This window comes from Haemaphysalis longicornis, unplaced genomic scaffold (genome assembly GCF_048455015.1).
Source record: "Haemaphysalis longicornis isolate Haplotype H1 unplaced genomic scaffold, Haemaphysalis longicornis Haplotype H1 scaffold_8, whole genome shotgun sequence".
NCBI classification, from domain to species: domain Eukaryota; kingdom Metazoa; phylum Arthropoda; class Arachnida; order Ixodida; family Ixodidae; genus Haemaphysalis; species Haemaphysalis longicornis.
In genome coordinates, this window is record NW_027526445.1 from 120,743,077 (window position 1) to 120,760,892 (window position 17,816).

Genomic DNA, 17,816 nt, shown 5'->3' on the forward strand with positions numbered 1-17,816 from the left:
TGCGTGCCTACCAGTGCCTAATTTTCAGAAAACCACGAAGAAATTTATGAAATATAGAACACCGGAGATATACCTACAGAGACGTTATGTATGTATGTATGTATGTATGTATGTATGTATGTATGTATGTATGTATGTATGTATGTATGTATGTATGTATGTATGTATGTATGTATGTATGTATCGGAAACAAAGGGGAGGCTATGGTAGGTCATTGAAACAGATAAAGAATTTGGAAAGAAAGAAAGTGAAAAAAAATGCCCGCCATGTGGGATCCGAACCCACGACCTCCAGAAGAATACCGGTCTGGTGCGATAACCACTACGCTAGCGGCGGGGCTATTTTTCCCCTTCACTTTCTGGGGTATTTATGTCAATGTAATTTTTTCCTGTGCTTGGGGGTGGTAGCCAGCGCCACTCCGACTTCACGGGGTGAAGGGGACCTTCTTTTTAACCCCCGGGCCGTGACTCGAGTGTCTACGACATGTCGAAAGTGGTCGATGAGCGTTGAACCCTCTTAAGCTCCCTATGGCACCAAGACTGCCAGAACAGAGGCCCTCGCTATGCATGTAGCGAATCAGAATAGGAAATGAGGGGCTGGATCCGAACCCAGGTGGGATCCGAACCCACCGCGAGAAGTCGGAGTGGCGCGGGCTACCACCCCCAAGCACAGGAAAAAATTACATTGACATAAATACCCCAGAGAGTGAAGGGGAAAAATAGCCCCGCCGGTAGCGTAGTGGTTATCGCACCAGACCGGTATTCTGGAGGTCGTGGGTTCGGATCCCACCTGGCGGGCATTTTTTTATCACTTTCTTTCTTTCCAAATTCTTCATCTGTTTCAATGACCTACCATAGCCTCCCCTTTGTTTCCGAGGTATTCTTGACTGCCAACACTTATTTCTGTCTTATATATATATATATATATATATATATATATATATATATATATATATATATATATATATATATATAGTGGAACCCCGATAACACGACTTTAAAGGAACCACGAGAAAGCGTCGAATGACCGGGGTGTCGTAGGACCGGGGTGCGGGTTAATGCCAGCTTAGTAGACCATCTCACGCGACAGGTGGGCTAAGAATTTATTTGAACTATTATAATTTGCGCGTTCTACTGTGGTTTGCGAAATTTCGGGGAAATCCCAAGTTTAAAAAAAAAGCAACGGCTATGTTGCGCCCCCCCCCCCCCCCCCCCCTCCACTTCATGCGTCCGAGCTAGCCCGCCAGCGAAGCGCCGCGCACTAAGCGACACCTGTGCCGTCCAGCGCTATTTTCAACCCACGAGCCCTGCGCCTTTCGCGCGCGAGATAAGGCCGACGTGTCGAGCAAATGAAGAGGGGAACCGGGGAGTGTGAAACTGCCAAGGCCAAGCGAAACGAACAAGGGGGATATTGAAAAAACAGCATTCTCGTACAAGGTGGAAACACCCTTTGAACGGTCCCGTTCGTGCTATTGGGTCAAAGTGCTCAACACATACCCAAGCAGCAGAAATTGCCAGGCCCAAGCACGGCAAATCATCAGTGGCCAATGTGTCCGAGCTTGACATTACCTCGGCCGCCATTACTGGCTGGTGCTTGGGAAAAGTGACAAGCCAACAATTGACCAAGCTCTGGAAGGCCGATATTGGACAACGCTTGGCAAAGTATGTTGCCATGATAATGCCTATGGGTGGACCCCACGATATTTTCATGCACATTTTTTGGCTTTGTGGCCAGTACTTACGGCCAATGCCCATTTTATGAGGTGCCTCGTGGTCCCACTTCTGCTTTATACATGCCATTATACTGGAACTTGTTTAAGAAGTTTGCATTAATTATTTATTTAATGCACACTCGTTAAATAATTTCCTGTACAATGTCATGTATAAAACAGAAATCGGATCGCGAGGCATAATCAATGCATCAATTTTTCGAAGCAATTACATCGCTTGCCATAAAAAATTGAGCAGCACAACACATTCTCTTTGCTTAATTTTTTTATTATGCACATCAAATTTACAACGAGAAACCTGCCTTAACAGTGGCAAGAATTTGAAAGAAGCTTGTTCAAAACACGAACACGAAAGCAAACAGAAACACAATAGTAGAGAAAAAATAAAAAAAAAGCGCTGCTCATCAAGCGCGAACCTATCCATACCTCGTTTAACTGCTTGAGGTGCCTACAAAACAGAAACATTCAGGTTAATGGAAACAAGGCCCTCCTCCCCGGTTATTCGCCGACCTGCCAAGGTCAAAGTATGTAGTTCGACAGCACTATTGTAGAATAGTCCAGCTTGGAAGGTTTGTTCTCGCTGCTGTATTTGCCACTTGTCCACGGCAAACAACTTTACGTTGTAGCGCCTGTAATAAGTAAAAAAAAACGTTAACTACAATGGTACATGCACGATGCTTATTATATACAGCACCCTGCACCAACCATCCTTAACGCATGCACGAGCAAGAATATTCAGCCTAAACTTTTAGCTTGTTAACACTCACTATGAAACATAAAACGTACCGCACTATTTATTTTTAATACTGCGTTTTACGGCAGCAATTACTTGGCTCATTCTTGAGAAAACCGTCCGGAATTTCGCCGAAGATGGGCTTCGCACTCATTGCAGTCGCGCAAGTAATATGAAAAAAGTCCAATAGACTGCAACACGCCAGGGGTACCGTGAAAAATTGTTGTAGCTACTGCAGTCACATAATTAATCGCGACTGAAATGTCGTGTCGTAAACGTTTATTAGCGTTTTTTTCTAACAATGCGGGATCAGACTACAACGGAATGCACGAACGTTCGTTTTTTTGCAAGACATCTATGCCAATTTGGAGGTAGATGAGAAGCCTTGTGGCCTTTCAGTGCGTTATATTTTTAAGAAGTAACCAAATAAAGCGACAATTAAAGCGACGCTACAAACCTAACTGATTGGGTATTAAACCGGCTACGGTGTTACTGTCGCCGTCGTTCACTTCTGCCTCGTCGGACGGCGCCACATGCGAGCGGAACCGGCTGAGAAGCCCAGCGGCAGGGTAATTATTTTGTCTCTCGATAATATCTTTACGTTGCTCAAGAAAATACTGAAACGAAAGCTTCATTGATAGCTAGACTGAAGCCAGCTTAACACATCCGTTACACTTATACTGCAGACGAGTCTTGCTTTAACGCATGCTGAACGTCGTGAACCTGCAGTGGGTGTACGGCCGCTGGTTGGAAAACAGAAAGCCTGAAAGAGGATAGCTAGAACTGGCGTCACAGAAATGGAAGCAAATGTATGCGACCACTTAATTCTTCGCAAGAACCAACACTAAGTAGCACTAACGCGCGCCAATGGACCTTTTTCCAGTAGCAATCTGCGCATGCGCGGGCTGCGGTCCGCCATTCTTGGCAGGCGCCTCGTGCAAAATAAGCAAATGGGCGACCGTCACTTCTCTGATTAGGGAGCGGCTATACTGCGTAGCGCTGCACGTTTTCTTTTTTTTTTCTCTTTCGACACCTCGTGGTGGGTTCGTACGTGCACACAATAATGGCTTTCTAAGAAAAAGGGCAAAGACTTTCGAGGCAGACCATGCTGCCAGCACATGGCTGCCATTGAAGGGGTAACGAAAATGAAAAAAAAAATCAGAAAAGTGGCGCTTCCAAACACTGCAGATTAGTCACGAGAACGTGCGCCTCCTACCGTGACATTCATGTGAAAGGTACGGGTGATTGGTCAGTGCGGGAGGGACTGCAGGACCAGGATATTTTGTGCACAAGTTCTCCGAAAGCCAAACTTTCTCGGGGGCGTGCCTTAATGTCATGTTTAGTTCGCCGTGGCGGCCGCTAGAGGGACCGGTACTGGAAAAAGGTCCATTGTTATAAACCACAGCTGAAGTTTTGGCGGGAACGAGCGCGAGCTCTCTCCCGTACCTCCCAAGAAAAAATGAAATGGTGACTCACGCTTTCAGCGGCCGGCCGCAGCAGGCAAACGATGTTATTCCACCACTCTGGTATACTTCTAACACGGCCACCTACACCAAAACGCACATCACAGACATGTAAAGGAGTACTACGCGGCTTCTACGCCACAAAAGAGGCGCGGGCGCCGGAGCGACGCGTCCGTCCTCCAGCCGCGGAGAAAAAGAACGCCCAAAGGCACAACGCCCAAGTAGTCCGACGGACACCGTTGCGTTGTTAGGAAATACAAATGACCCATTCCTAGGGAACGTGTAACACAATCTGCACGCTATTTTGAACCCGCTGTGCTTTAGTTTGAGTACGTTTTGTTTCGTGGCACGGTGCTGTGGCTCCTGCGTTGTGGCCTGTTCACCGCTCCAACCCACGTGTTCGCGCACGCTACACGCTCGACAAGCGAGTGGACAAACTGTGCTTTTATCCGTCTGCGAAAGCTCGGCCTCCGATGGGCTTTCCGGGTGACATTACTTCCTGTCGCCGTTTGCTTGGCGCTGTATCAATCTTTCAGCCGAGTATAGCGCGGAAGTCAATGGGTACCCATGGGGTTTCCAATCATTGGCAATCGACCTCTGCTGCTTGGGCAGCTGTTTTTGTTTCCTTGAAGATCCATCAACGCGAAAAATAGATGATTCAAACTTCGCGAGTAAACCGCGTTGCGGCGAAAATAATAGCCCGGTCTTGCTACAGTGGCTTGCTTTGGCGGTCAGCGATTGACCCAAAACGGCGGTGCCAAGGTATACGTGCCTCCAGCCTTGCGGCGGACTCGCGTGAATTGAGACACTGTTCTAAAGAAAGGAGCGGAGTGACAACGCGTCTCTGAAAGATACTGATAAGCAGAGAGCAGAGATATAGGGAGAAAGCGTCGTGAAAGCAAGAAGCTCGGATCGAGTGGGTGGGGGAACCGGCTGTTCGGTTATCGCCATGGGGTTGCGTCCTATGAGTTTTCGCGTTCGTGGGTGGCTCGATGGGAGCTTCAAATTCATGGTCCGCCTGCCACCAGAACTCTGACTTTTCCCGGTTGGCGAGTTTTCGTACTGCTGCCGGTGGGGACGTCAAAGGTTAACTCCCGCTCACGAGCACCCGCCTGCTTGCTTGCGTCTGTTCAGTAAGGAGTCTGCAGCCCGCATGCGGACCTTTGCAGCTTAAGCAGCGGCAAACGGGGGTTAAGAATAAAGAACGTCGGGACGAGGCGGTGACGCGGTGTAAAAAATGGGGAAAACACCGGTGAATCTGCGCCAGTGTCCGTCGTATGAAGCCGACCGCATGCACCCGGTCATCATATCATCGGGGTTTTAAAATAATTGTTTCTATGGGGAGTTTTCCGGGACTGCAGAGATCCGTCGTAAGTCCGGAAGACGTATCAGCGTGGTTCCACTATATATATATCTTGCAGAAAAATATTTCTTGAACACCGGCAAGTCGTAGCAAAAGAAGAGGCGTCGAAAAAAGGAAAGGTTTAATGTTTCAGCCGAGGGACCGGCCTTCGTCATATATATATATATATATATATATATATATATATATATATATATATATATACGTATTCCCAAGCATGTGTACCACGTATAATACTGTACTATCTTAAGTTATATATTAATAATATTTCAATATTCAGCATTATTTTGTGTTAAAAACCCAGGTCTATGTATTTACTTCGTTCGGACCCGAGGAGACTAGCCTTTGGCTATGGGTCCGCGCAGTGTTATGCGAATGTTTTCGTTACTTTTTGCTGAATAAAAGTGAATTGAATATATATATATATATATATATATATATATATATATATATATATATATATATATATAACACAGAAATAAGGGTTGGCAGTCGAGAAAACCTCGGAAAGCAAAGGGGAGGATGTGGTAGATCATTGAAACAGATTAAGAATTTGGAAAGAAAGAAAGAAAGTGAAGAAAAAATGCCCGCCAGGTGGGATCCGAACCCACGACCTCCAGAATACCGGTCTGGTGCGATAACCACTACGCTACCGGCGGGGCGATTTTCCCATTCACTCTCTGGGGTATTTATGTTAGGTATCTTCACTTTCTTTCTTTCTTTCCAAATTCTTAATCTGTTTCAATGATCTACCACATCCTCCCCTTTGCTTTCCGAGGTTTTCTCGACTGCCAACCCTTATTTCTGTGTTATTTTCAACGAGCCCCTCATTTCCTATTCTGATTCGCTATATATATATATATATATATATATATATATATATATATGTGCAGAACAAGCTCGGTAATTCGACACCCGTTAATTCGGAAATTCGGATAATTCGGACGGCTCTATTGGTCCCGGCCAAAGCGCATGTTAGTCTATGGGACCAAACCTTCGTTATTTCGCCAGAATTGGGCCCCGCACTGCTTAATTCGGACAAATGCTGACGGCTGCCGCTGCAAGAAAGTGTGGTAAATTAGCAGCACTGGAACCAATGGAGTGAAACAAAAACCTGAGAGGCATCGCCATCGTCATCAACCACGATTCTGACGAAGAGTCATGCGAGGAGGTGCAGCCTCGAGCTCATCGCACCTCACGAGACGTCTCGGAGGCGTTTGATATTGGAGGACGTTTGCCTGAGCAGTTCCGACAGTTTGTGTGCTATCGGCCACTTGGAAGAGTTAAGAAAAATTGTAGTGTCAGCCGGAATCTGAGCGAAAAAGCAGCAGATACTTCAGCAAATAAAGGTATGCTTCTTCAACGTGATTTAATGTTGTTTTTCGTATTTTCGTAATGTTGTTTTTCGTATTCGGCATTCGGATAATTCGGACATTTTTTCCGGTCCCGTGAGATCCGAATTAACGAGCTCTCACTGTATATATATATATATTGTAAGCGCGAATCTTAAATGTCCCGTCATCATCAGGCCATAGCTCAGTATTATGACTGGCCAATACCGCGTTCGTGTTTCGTCGTCGTCGCCGCATTGGGTGCGTCCATCATCATCTCATCGCTCGTCGTCTTTCTCGGACGCGCCATCATCGCCATCGTGGTTGATCCTGTTCTGGCCAGCGTACCGCTCGTCGAATAAACGTCGTTCCTCGAAGTCTCCTAGCATTGCCTCTCATACCTCTCTCTTTCTCTCTCTCTCTCTCTCTCTCTCTCTCTCTCTATATATATATATATATATATATATATATATATATATATAGTCACCGATAGGACGATGGACCTTGGTGGTTTAGGGTTGAAGGAATTGGCTTTATTGCCACGAACTCGTTGGGTCCTAAGAACAGCGACCGCGCGCTTGTCGAGAGCAAACAACGTCGTCTTCCTCTGGCCGTCAGTCGATGATGATAGTGGGGGGGGGGTTGACCATCCGCCGTGTCAATGAATACTAATGATTGCGGCAATATATATATATATATATATATATATATATATATATATATATATATATATATATATATATATATATATATATATATATATTGTCACGGCATGGCTTGTTGCACGCGCCCGGCCACAAAGAACAAACAAAGAAAGGATGCCTCGCGGAGCAACCAACCAATCAACAGCGGCCAACCAACTAAGCCACGTGCTGAAGAAGAAGAGACACGCGTGGGGCGCGCGAGAGAGAGCTCGGTGGCAGCGGGACTAGGGCGTTCCTTTTAGTGAGGCACAAGTTCGCCTTTTAATAAATCTGTTTTGTCCTTTTACCACCAACGTCATCTTCTTGAGTTTGTGCCACGCTACACTGGTGGAGGTGCGGGGTATCTTCAACCCCATGCTTTCGACTCCTCCTGCTTCGCGAGCATCAAGCCCCAAGAAGCCGGCACCTGTCTACACCCCGGTTCATCGCAGCAGCCGTCGACTGCTAGGCCTCGCTCCTGAGTTCTCCACTCTTCCCGAGAAGAAAGCGTCGGCTCGTCACGTTCGTCAAGAACCACCGATGGAACAAGAGCAAGCTTCACAGGTGACTTTCCACCCACAAGTGACTTTCCAACATCCTCGAGAGCCTGAAATCTTTCATGGTGACTTATTCGAAGACGTGGAGGACTGGCTCAACCAGTTCGAGCGCGTCGCTTCATTCAATCAGTGGAACGAGGCTCAAAAACTGCGACAGGTGTACTTTTCTCTGGATCACGATGCGAGAACATGGCTTGAAAATCGAGAAGGGTCTTTGCGAACGTGGGAAGAATTTTGTCAGGAACTACGGGAAGCATTCTCCAGCACGGACCAGCGAGAGCATGCACAACGGCATCTTGAATCGCGCATTCAGAAACCGAATGAGAGTGTGATCATGTTCTCCGAGCACATGGCGCGCCTGTTTCGGAAGGCGGACCCCGACATGTCTGAACCCAAGAAGTTGCGCTACCTAATGCATGGCGTTAAGGAGCAGCTATTCGCCGGGCTTGTACGGAACCCTCCGCGGACTGTACGCGAATTTGTAAAGGAGGCTACGGCCATCGAACGAGCACTCCAGGACCGATGCCGCCAGTACGATCGCTCAAGCAACGCATCGTTGGTGAATTCTGCTGCTCTGTCTGCCGTTAACGAGAGCTCCCTGCGTGACCTCGTCCGCTCGATCGTACGAGAAGAACTCCAGAAACATAATGTCCGTCCCAACCAGCCAGTTCGAGTTTCTGTTGCGGAGGTCGTACGAGAGGAAATCCGCCAGGCACTTGCACTACCCGAACAGTACCCGGAAGAACCACAAGTGAACTACGCGAATGTCTTAGCTCGCCCACAGTTCGAGCCGCAAGTGAGCTACGCGAATGTCTTGACTCGCCCACAGTTTCACAGGTCAACGGCACCACGTCGACAGCCATTTGCTGGACCAGGGCCTCGGCCCGAGCCCAGACCCCATCCTCAGGTACGCAAGACGGACGTGTGGCGTACTGCTGACAACCGGCCGCTGTGTTACCACTGCGGTGAAGCAGATCACGTCTACCGTCGCTGCCCGTACCGAGAAATTGGACTTCCCGGTTTTTCGCCATCTGCTCCCCGCCCCCGCTTTGGTGAACGACCTCCACAAATTGAAGATTATCTTTCGACGAGAGCAACTGCCAGGCTTCGGCCGCGTTCGCCGTCACCAGGTCGTGTAAACAGCCCACCCAACGTTCATCGAAGCCGTCAGGACGTGCCCAGGGGAAGGTCCCCAAGTCCTGGGAGACGGGGAAACTAAAAGCGGCAACCTCAGGAGGCAAGGTTGCTAAGGACGACAGCTACCAAGCCCCTCCAACGACCCAGACGAACGATCCGACAAGGTTGACGTGTGAGGAAAGTGGCGACGACGTGGTGACCTGCGGTCCAACGGCGCTGACAACCGAAGAAAGCGCCGATGACGTCGTCAGTGCTGAACTGCCTCTTTTTGTCGACGGTCACGAAGTGACTGCTTTGGTGGACACTGGTGCGGACTTTTCTATAATTAGTCAACGTCTCGCGGCACGCTTACGAAAAGTTAAAACCCCGTGGACCGGACCTCCCCTCCGTTCGGCTGGCGGACATCTAATGGAGCCCGTGGGAAAATGCACTGCCAGAATTCGCATCGACGCTTCAGATTTTGTTACCTCATTCATCATTCTGCCGCAGTGTTGCAAAGACCTCATATTAGGCATGGACTTCCTGGGGGAACACAAAGCAGTAATAGACCTCCGCGAGCGTTCCGTCACATTTTCGACTTGCTGTGTACCTTCAGAACTCAAAGAGGACCTATGCTCGGCGTTGCGGGTTATCGATGACGGGGTTACTTTGCCACCCCGATCATGTGCCCTTGTATCTGTCAAGTGCGACTCGTCATGCTACGGGGATGGCATAGCAGAGCCGAATAGCGCTCTTTTTCTAAACCTTGGAGTCGGCATTGCTCGTGGTATAGTGCACCTAAATGATGGTTGCACCGCGATCTTACTCACAAACTTTGGACATGAGCGTCAGCAAATCCCGAAAGGTACCGCCGTGGCAAGCTTTCAGAACATCGCTGACGGCGCAGAATGTCTCGTGTTGCACACAGAAACATCAGACACGGAGCGCTCGCCCCCCACTCTCGATATTTGTCCAGACCTGCCAGCCGAGAAACAGCAAGGGCTCCTCCAGTTATTGCTGGAATTTCAAGATTGCTTTTCTTCGACAACGAGGGTTCGCCAGACAGCGCTAACAAAGCACCGCATCGTTACCGACGACAACCAAAGGCCCATTCATCAGAATCCTTACCGTGTCTCCCCGAAAGAACGCGATGCCATACATCAGCAGGTGCAACAAATGCTCGAGGACGATGTTATTCAGCCATCTCAAAGCCCGTGGTCGTCACCGGTGGTCCTAGTGCGGAAGAAAGATGGCACTCTACGCTTTTGCGTTGACTACCGAAAGCTGAATGAAGTCACAAAAAAGGATGTGTATCCGCTCCCGCGCATTGACGACTCTCTGGACAGACTGCGCAATGCGCGCTACTTTTCGTCGATGGACCTAAGAAGTGGTTATTGGCAGATAGAAGTCGATGAGCGGGATCGTGAAAAAACTGCCTTCGTGACACCAGACGGACTTTATGAGTTTAAAGTTCTCCCCTTTGGATTGTGTTCCGCTCCGGCAACATTTCAGAGGATGATGGACACTGTTTTGACCGGCTTGAAATGGCAAACGTGTTTAGTCTACCTCGATGACGTTGTCGTGTTTTCCGAAACCTTTGACGAGCACTTGAAACGGCTGACTTCTGTCCTCCGGGCCATCCGTTCCGCTGGACTCTCTTTGAAGCCTGAGAAATGCCATTTTGGCTACGAGGAGCTCCGTTTTCTGGGCCATGTTGTTAGCCGCCAAGGGGTCCGACCTGACCCTGACAAAACTGCAGCCGTCGCTGACTTCCCTGTGCCTACAGATAAGAAGTCCGTGCGCCGCTTCTTGGGCCTGTGCTCCTACTACCGACGTTTTATCCAGGACTTTTCGCACACTGCTGCCCCACTGACCCAACTAACACGAAATGACTCGAGTTTTGTTTGGGCTGAAGAACAGCAAGCGGCTTTTGACGAGCTCAAGCAACGCCTACAAGCTCCACCTGCGCTCGCGCATTTTGATGAAAATGCCGACACGATGGTCCACACAGACGCAAGCAACGTCGGACTCGGAGCAATTCTCGTACAACGGCAAGACGGTGTGGAAAGGATTATCGCTTTCGCGAGCAGGGCCCTTTCCCGCGCAGAGTCCAACTACTCCGCCACCGAAAAAGAATGTCTCGCTGTTGTGTGGGCTGTAATGAAGTTCCGCCCTTACCTTTATGGCCGGCCATTTCAGGTCATTAGCGACCACCACTCGCTGTGCTGGTTGACAAACCTCAGGAACCCATCGGGACGTCTTGCACGCTGGAGCTTACGGCTTCAGGAGTTTGACATGACTATTGTATACAAATCCGGCCGGGTACATTCGGATGCTGACTGTCTTTCCCGGGCACCAGTGGAAGCAGCGGACACTAACTACGAGGACGATGACGTGTTCGTCGGGGCTGTAGACATCATCGCAATGTCCGAGAAGCAGCGGCAAGATCCAGAACTGCGCCTATTGATTGACTATCTGGAAGGTCATACATCGGTCGTACCAAAAGATTTTGCAAGAAGCTTGCCGTCCTTTTCGTTACGCAGTAGTGTTCTCTACAAGAGGAACTTCGCCTCTAGCGGCAAAGAATACCTACTGGTAATGCCCACAAGTCTCCGCGACGAAGTACTACTGGCCTGCCATGATGAGCCAACTGCTGGCCACCTTGGCTACGCCCGAACACTGGCGAGAGTCAAACAAAAGTATTACTGGCCAAAGCTTTCAGCGGCTGTTAAGCAGTACGTACGGACGTGTCGGGATTGCCAGCGCCGTAAATCGCCTCCTGGCCGCCCTCCCGGCTTGCTACAACCCCTTCAGATTCCAGCCGCACCATTCGAGCAGGTTGGCATAGACCTTTTGGGCCCGTTTCCCACTTCGTCGTCGGGGAACCGATGGATAATCGTAGCAACCGACTACCTCACCCGCTATGCCGAGACAAGAGCTCTACCTCGAGGGACAGCTGTAGAGGTGGCGCACTTCTTTCTGGAGAATATAGTCCTTCGTCATGGTGCCCCAGCCATCGTCATCACGGATAGGGGAACGGCATTCATGGCCCAACTTGTCCGAACATTAATGACGCTCAGCGGTACTTCTCACAGGAGAACTACCGCTTACCATCCGCAAACTAATGGACTGACCGAGCGGATGAACAAAACAATCGCCGACATGCTGTGCATGTATGTAGACGTCGAGCACAAGACGTGGGACGCCATTTTGCCGTATGTAACGTTCGCGTACAATACGGCACCGCAGGAAACGACGCGAATGACTCCATTTCGTGTCCTGTACGGTCGTGACGTAGCCACAATGCTAGACGCGATGCTGCCCCACGTTGAAAATGATGATGACTGTTGTGCCCAACAGATCACGCAGCGCGCTGAAGAGGCAAGACAGCTAGCCCGTGTCCGCATCAGGGACCAACAGCACCGCGACGCAAGCCACTACAATCTGCGCCGCAGGCACACGGAATTCCAGCAAGGTGATGAAGTTTGGGTATGGACACCTGTCAGACGCCGCGGGCTCTCCGAAAAGTTGTTGAGAAGATACTTCGGACCTTACAAAGTGTTGAGACGACTAAGCGACGTTACGTACGAGGTCGTACCATCCAGCCATGTTTTCCCGGCCCGTCGCCAGCCTCGATCAGAAACGGTTCATGTAGTGCGCATGAAGCCCTACTATACAAGGTAGCATTCTGCAATTACGCCCAAAGGTACCTGACACAAATACTCCCTTTTGCGCATCGGGACGATGCGCCATTAGGGAGGGGGGCTAATGTCACGGCATGGCTTGTTGCACGCGCCCGGCCACAAAGAACAAACAAAGAAAGGATGCCTCGCGGAGCAACCAACCAATCAACAGCGGCCAACCAACTAAGCCACGTGCTGAAGAAGAAGAGACACGCGTGGGGCGCGCGAGAGAGAGCTCGGTGGCAGCGGGACTAGGGCGTTCCTTTTAGTGAGGCACAAGTTCGCCTTTTAATAAATCTGTTTTGTCCTTTTACCACCAACGTCATCTTCTTGAGTTTGTGCCACGCTACAATATATATATATATATATATATATATATATATATATATATATATATATATATATATATATATATATATATATATATATATATTGGTTGCGGGGCTAACATCTGTTTTATGATTACCCGGTATGTTTGAGCTGCTACATTTTTTCATCCCTTGAGTTATATTTGTGTTGGGTATATTGGACTATCAATTAGCATCCCGCTTTTGCGTTAATGTGCTCGTTGCTCTTATCAGGCCTTTTCTTATTGCACCTTAACCGTGCTTCGGCATCCTTCAATAGAACTGACAATAACCATGCGTAACTGGCAAATTGCAGGTGGAGTTCATCAAAAACCTGCCGGTGCGCCGCCGTTTCGCGTGGCTTTACATGGACCTCCATTTGGCGGATTTTGTTGGGACCTGCAAACAGACGGACCCTTTCGAGAAGGTCTTGGAACTAAAGCGCGCTTTCAGCATAGGGGAGAGACCCTAAACAAGCGGCGATAAGCCTTCTTTATCGACGAATAAAATAATTTCTCAGGACAGTTCTGTCTGCTTACGTGCCTTGACGGCGGAAGCTAGACTACATTGTGAACGCTACCTTTTAGTCGACACAGCATTCCCGCTATTTTACTTTCTTCAATCCATCTTTATTCAACCTCATTTACTTTCATCCACCTTAATTCATAATCCACCCTAATCACACATAATGAACATCTATCACACCTTTATCTCTCTTATTCCACCTTAACCATGTTAACCTTCGTCTATTTTAACCACAACTGCCATCCCTCTTAGTCCCCCCAAGTCCTTCGGAAGTTATCTTAATAGTCATTAGTTCATCATTAATCCCTTGATCCATATCCGTCTTAACAACCCTAATCCACCTTAATCCCACCTGATCAATAAAATTTCATCCATGTATTCGCGTAATATTAATCAATTCGAGTGCACCAGGCTAACTCTTGCTCTTCACCTGGCACATCTCTGATGTGGCGCGCAGTGGTAATGCACTGGCCTACTGCACTGCAGACCCGGCCATACCGGTCGCGTTGACTCCGACGACGACTGGGGTCCCTTTTATCGTTTGGCAGGCATACAAGTCCTTCACCTTAGTAACTGTAATTTGTTTGCGCAAACTGAGCGCGGGTCTCATGCGTACGACATTAAAAAAATGACAAGTCAAAGCAGATTGAGTCAGTTTATTGCTGCCGCGAGGTCTTTAATTTTTTGTGTTCGTGAGCTAAACAGTGGGTTTACCGAGTTTGACTGTGCTGCTGAATGCTTGATGACAACAATAGGCACGTAGCGAAGTGTATCGCAGTGATTCCGCGTCGAGCACATGCATTTGAATTTTGAATTTGTTTATTTCTTGTATTGAGCTGATGGCCTTTTTTCTGCACATGTGCACTACGCGTTTTAATAATCAGTTTTAAGAATGATCGACAATTTGATGCGTCCTGGTTCGTGCTCACTTCCGCTTTCTTTGTGACGAAAGTGAATCATTGAAGACATAAGGGGGGGCGGAACAAATGGCTTTCATCTCCCCCTGTCGGTCATTCTATGAAACGACTGTGACCACAAATATAATAGGATACTTTTGGATTAGTGTCGTGAGCACTTATCGTGAACACTGCTGGCACCGTGGTGGTAGACTGTGTCGACGGACACAAAAAATCTTGCCAGAAGTTCTATTACTTCTCTGTGGTACGTGTTTTGGAGTATAGAATCTTGGCTCAGCTTCCGATATGAGAGGGGTACCACTGAATTCACGTTGGGTTGGTGGTTTTACGAACTTATAAGCCTTCCGAGCAATATACTATCATCCACTTTAACGATGCTCGAAGAAGTTGTTAGCATCTTGCAAAGCTCCAAGGCTAAATCGAATGAAGCGTCGAATGTGACGGAAGGTTGGTGTCAGACACACACAGGCTAACTTCGCGAAAATTGAGGAAACCCTGAGTACTCAATATAAAAAAAAAGGCAAAACTCACAAGAATCTTCTCGAAATTCCGCACCAATTTAGGCTCATCCGTCACTATAAACGCTCTCTCGCCAATGAAAGCTAGTGTAATTTCAGTTCCGGTCTTGGGGTGACCGTGATCTCAGAATACTGTGGCGGGTCTATTCAGGCCTCGCCGGTAACAGAAGTTCAGCTGAGTGGCACTCGAGAAAGAATTTAATCAATTTTTTGCTCGTTGGCTCGAATATGCAGCAGCCAGTTGCAAAAAGAGTAGCCGTATACATTTCCTGTTACCGGCGAAGCCTGAGTAGACCCGCCACAGTATTCTGAGATCACGGTCACGCGAAGATCGGAACTGAAATTACACTAGCTTTCATTTGCGAGAGAGCGTTTATAGTGACGGAGGAGCTTAAATTGGTGCGGGATTTGGAGAAGATTCTTCTGTGTTTTGCCATTTTTTTGGTATTCAGTAGTCAGGGTTTCCTCACTTATCGCGAAGTTAGCCTGTGTGCGTCTGACACCAACCTTCCGTCACATTCGACGCTTCATTAGAAATAATCAGCTGAGTGGCACTCACCTGCAGGATTGCGCCCCAGGACCTATTTCTCGGCCAAAGGGGTACCCCAGGGTTCTATACGTGGATCCCTGCTATTCCATTTCTCTATGGCTCGAATTACTCGTCAGCTAGGTACCGATACCACATACAGTTCAGCAATCCACGCTGACGACCTTACGGTTAGGACTAAGGCAGCTGCCGCGAGCCCTGTCCAAAGCCTGTTCACCTTTGGTTTACAGTTGCCTCCTGAGAAGACAGTTTCTACTCTTCAATGTGCTCCATCACCCTCCACCGCATGCCCATCGCGTGCTCATCATGCGATTTACCTGGCCGGGACGGCGATTCGATCCAATAGCGACCATATTCGCGTCTTAGGAATTCCGTTGGGCAATCGCTGCGGGGCTAGAGTTGGATAAATCCGGTCTCTAGAATGTTTTAAAATTACGGGGGTGCTTAGAAATTTCTAGGGATACGAAGGCGAACACCTAGTTGGACCTTCTGCTTATCTGCTGTTCACGTTTTTGTTAAACTATGCGGACGCACCGGTCCCTACTGGAACAGTACCCTAAGCAGTACCAGAGCCCTTCGATGCTTTGAAGGACTCTGGCAGTACTCACCGAATCGCGTTCCGCTCGCTCGCCATAACCTGGAGGCTCGCTGCCATCGATACTATCACCTCTGAGTGCGCCTCGTATTACACGCGTGGCAGAGGTCTACTATTCACCGTTTGGGTTCCCGCATGTTTACCTTCCCCAGAATAAGAGCTCTCCGCGGTCCTGTTTCGAAGAGCGTGCGACTTTAGTCGTGACCGCGTGCTAATAGCACACCTACCAGAACTTTAGTTTTCCTTACGCCTCGCGCTATAGAACGCCTTGCATCGCCAACGGACATTTTATTGCAATTCGTTTTGACGACGGCGATTACATTTTGTGTTCGATGAAGCATACAAGGCTTTCGCATTAAAATTTGCGGAATCATAGCCATACAACGTTTAGCTTTAAGAAGCCGCTCAGGTGTGCCTATATTTACGTTTAGTATTTTTTACCATAGTGGTGTTATGCCTTCCCGCGGCTCCCTCTGTTCACAATATGATCCGTGACAAGCACCGTAGATTACCACAAATTGGCGCTGATATATTGGCTTCATAGCACACCTAGATTGCATCAAGAGCAAGTTACGCAAAAGTTCGTGTTGATGCATTTTATAATGAGCGTAGAACAAGTCCAAATAAATTAACATTTCCAACAAAAAATTCAGGGCTGCACTGCCGTGCTAGGACCATCTAGCTAAATCACAAAGATTACGTGCCCGATCTAGTGGATCCGCATCCCATTCAGGTAAGCGAGCAGGGTAAATTTTGGAGCACACCACGAGCTACCATACTACACAGTCGACTAGTTGAAAAGCCCTGTTACAAAACACGGCAATTTGTGGGGCGTGCGTTTGTAAGCACTGACTGTCTGCAGACTACGGGTGTTGAAGACTCTGCATAGGGACTGGAGTACGCCGAAAGCTGCTCTCCCTCCTTAACGCTCGTGACACGGATGAAGATGTGTTCGAAGGAAGTGTCAGTGATGAATGAGCATTCGAGCTTGAAGTACCGCTTGATCTTCGCCAGGCAGGTGAACATTTCGCTCCTCGAGAGTTGCACGTTCCATATGCGGACCTCCAGCTGACCCTGCGCACAAGAAGCATTTCAAAGGCCAAGCTGTGATGCGAAATCATCAGTGGAGTATTCGACTACTTTGTCTCGTTTTTAGACCAGCAGTTTCCCTTATGGGGAATACTCATGTTAGTCGTTCAGAAGCCTCAGAAGAGCCCGTCAGCACATTATCAACATTCAACTCCCAGAGAAGTCATGACACATTGGATAAAAATGCTATGGACACATTAAAGGAGCCATGAAGAGAAAAGACAACTTCGTTTAATTTGAAAGAACTAGGATTCAGTATCTCACTCAGCTCCATTACAGCCCCAAAAGATATTTTTTAACGAAAAAAAAGCAAGAAGTATTTTAAAACTTTCAAATTTTGCGCCACAGTGACGTGTTATGAGCAAGAATGACGTCATACGGGCCAACAATAAAACATAATTTTCAGTGCGTTAACTGCACGTTAACATTCAAGTGGTGCGGTCAACTGGAACTAGAGGCCCCGTTACAGACGTCCAGTCATGTGTCGTCGCGTCAGGTCAGTTAGGCGGCCGCCAATCGCACAAACAAGGTTCCGTGACGTCATAGAAAAGTTGCGGGAAATTGGCTAGGGGGTCGCGACTGCTTCACACGTTTTCTTTCATATCTCCGTTATGTTTTCG

The 17,816-nt window shown here is 48.2% G+C and overlaps 1 protein-coding gene across 1 annotated transcript in view; it reads left to right on the top strand.

Annotated features, from left to right (window-relative positions):
* LOC144148731 (uncharacterized) overlaps positions 1 to 13,602 on the top strand; it is a 72,747-nt gene extending 59,145 nt beyond the window's left edge. The window contains exon 3 of the mRNA XM_077680253.1: positions 13,322 to 13,602. Within this exon, the coding sequence (XP_077536379.1) occupies positions 13,322 to 13,477 (156 nt within the window). The 3' untranslated portion in view covers positions 13,478 to 13,602. The remainder of the gene's footprint in view (positions 1 to 13,321) is intronic.
* The last annotated feature ends 4,214 nt before the right edge of the window (positions 13,603 to 17,816 follow it).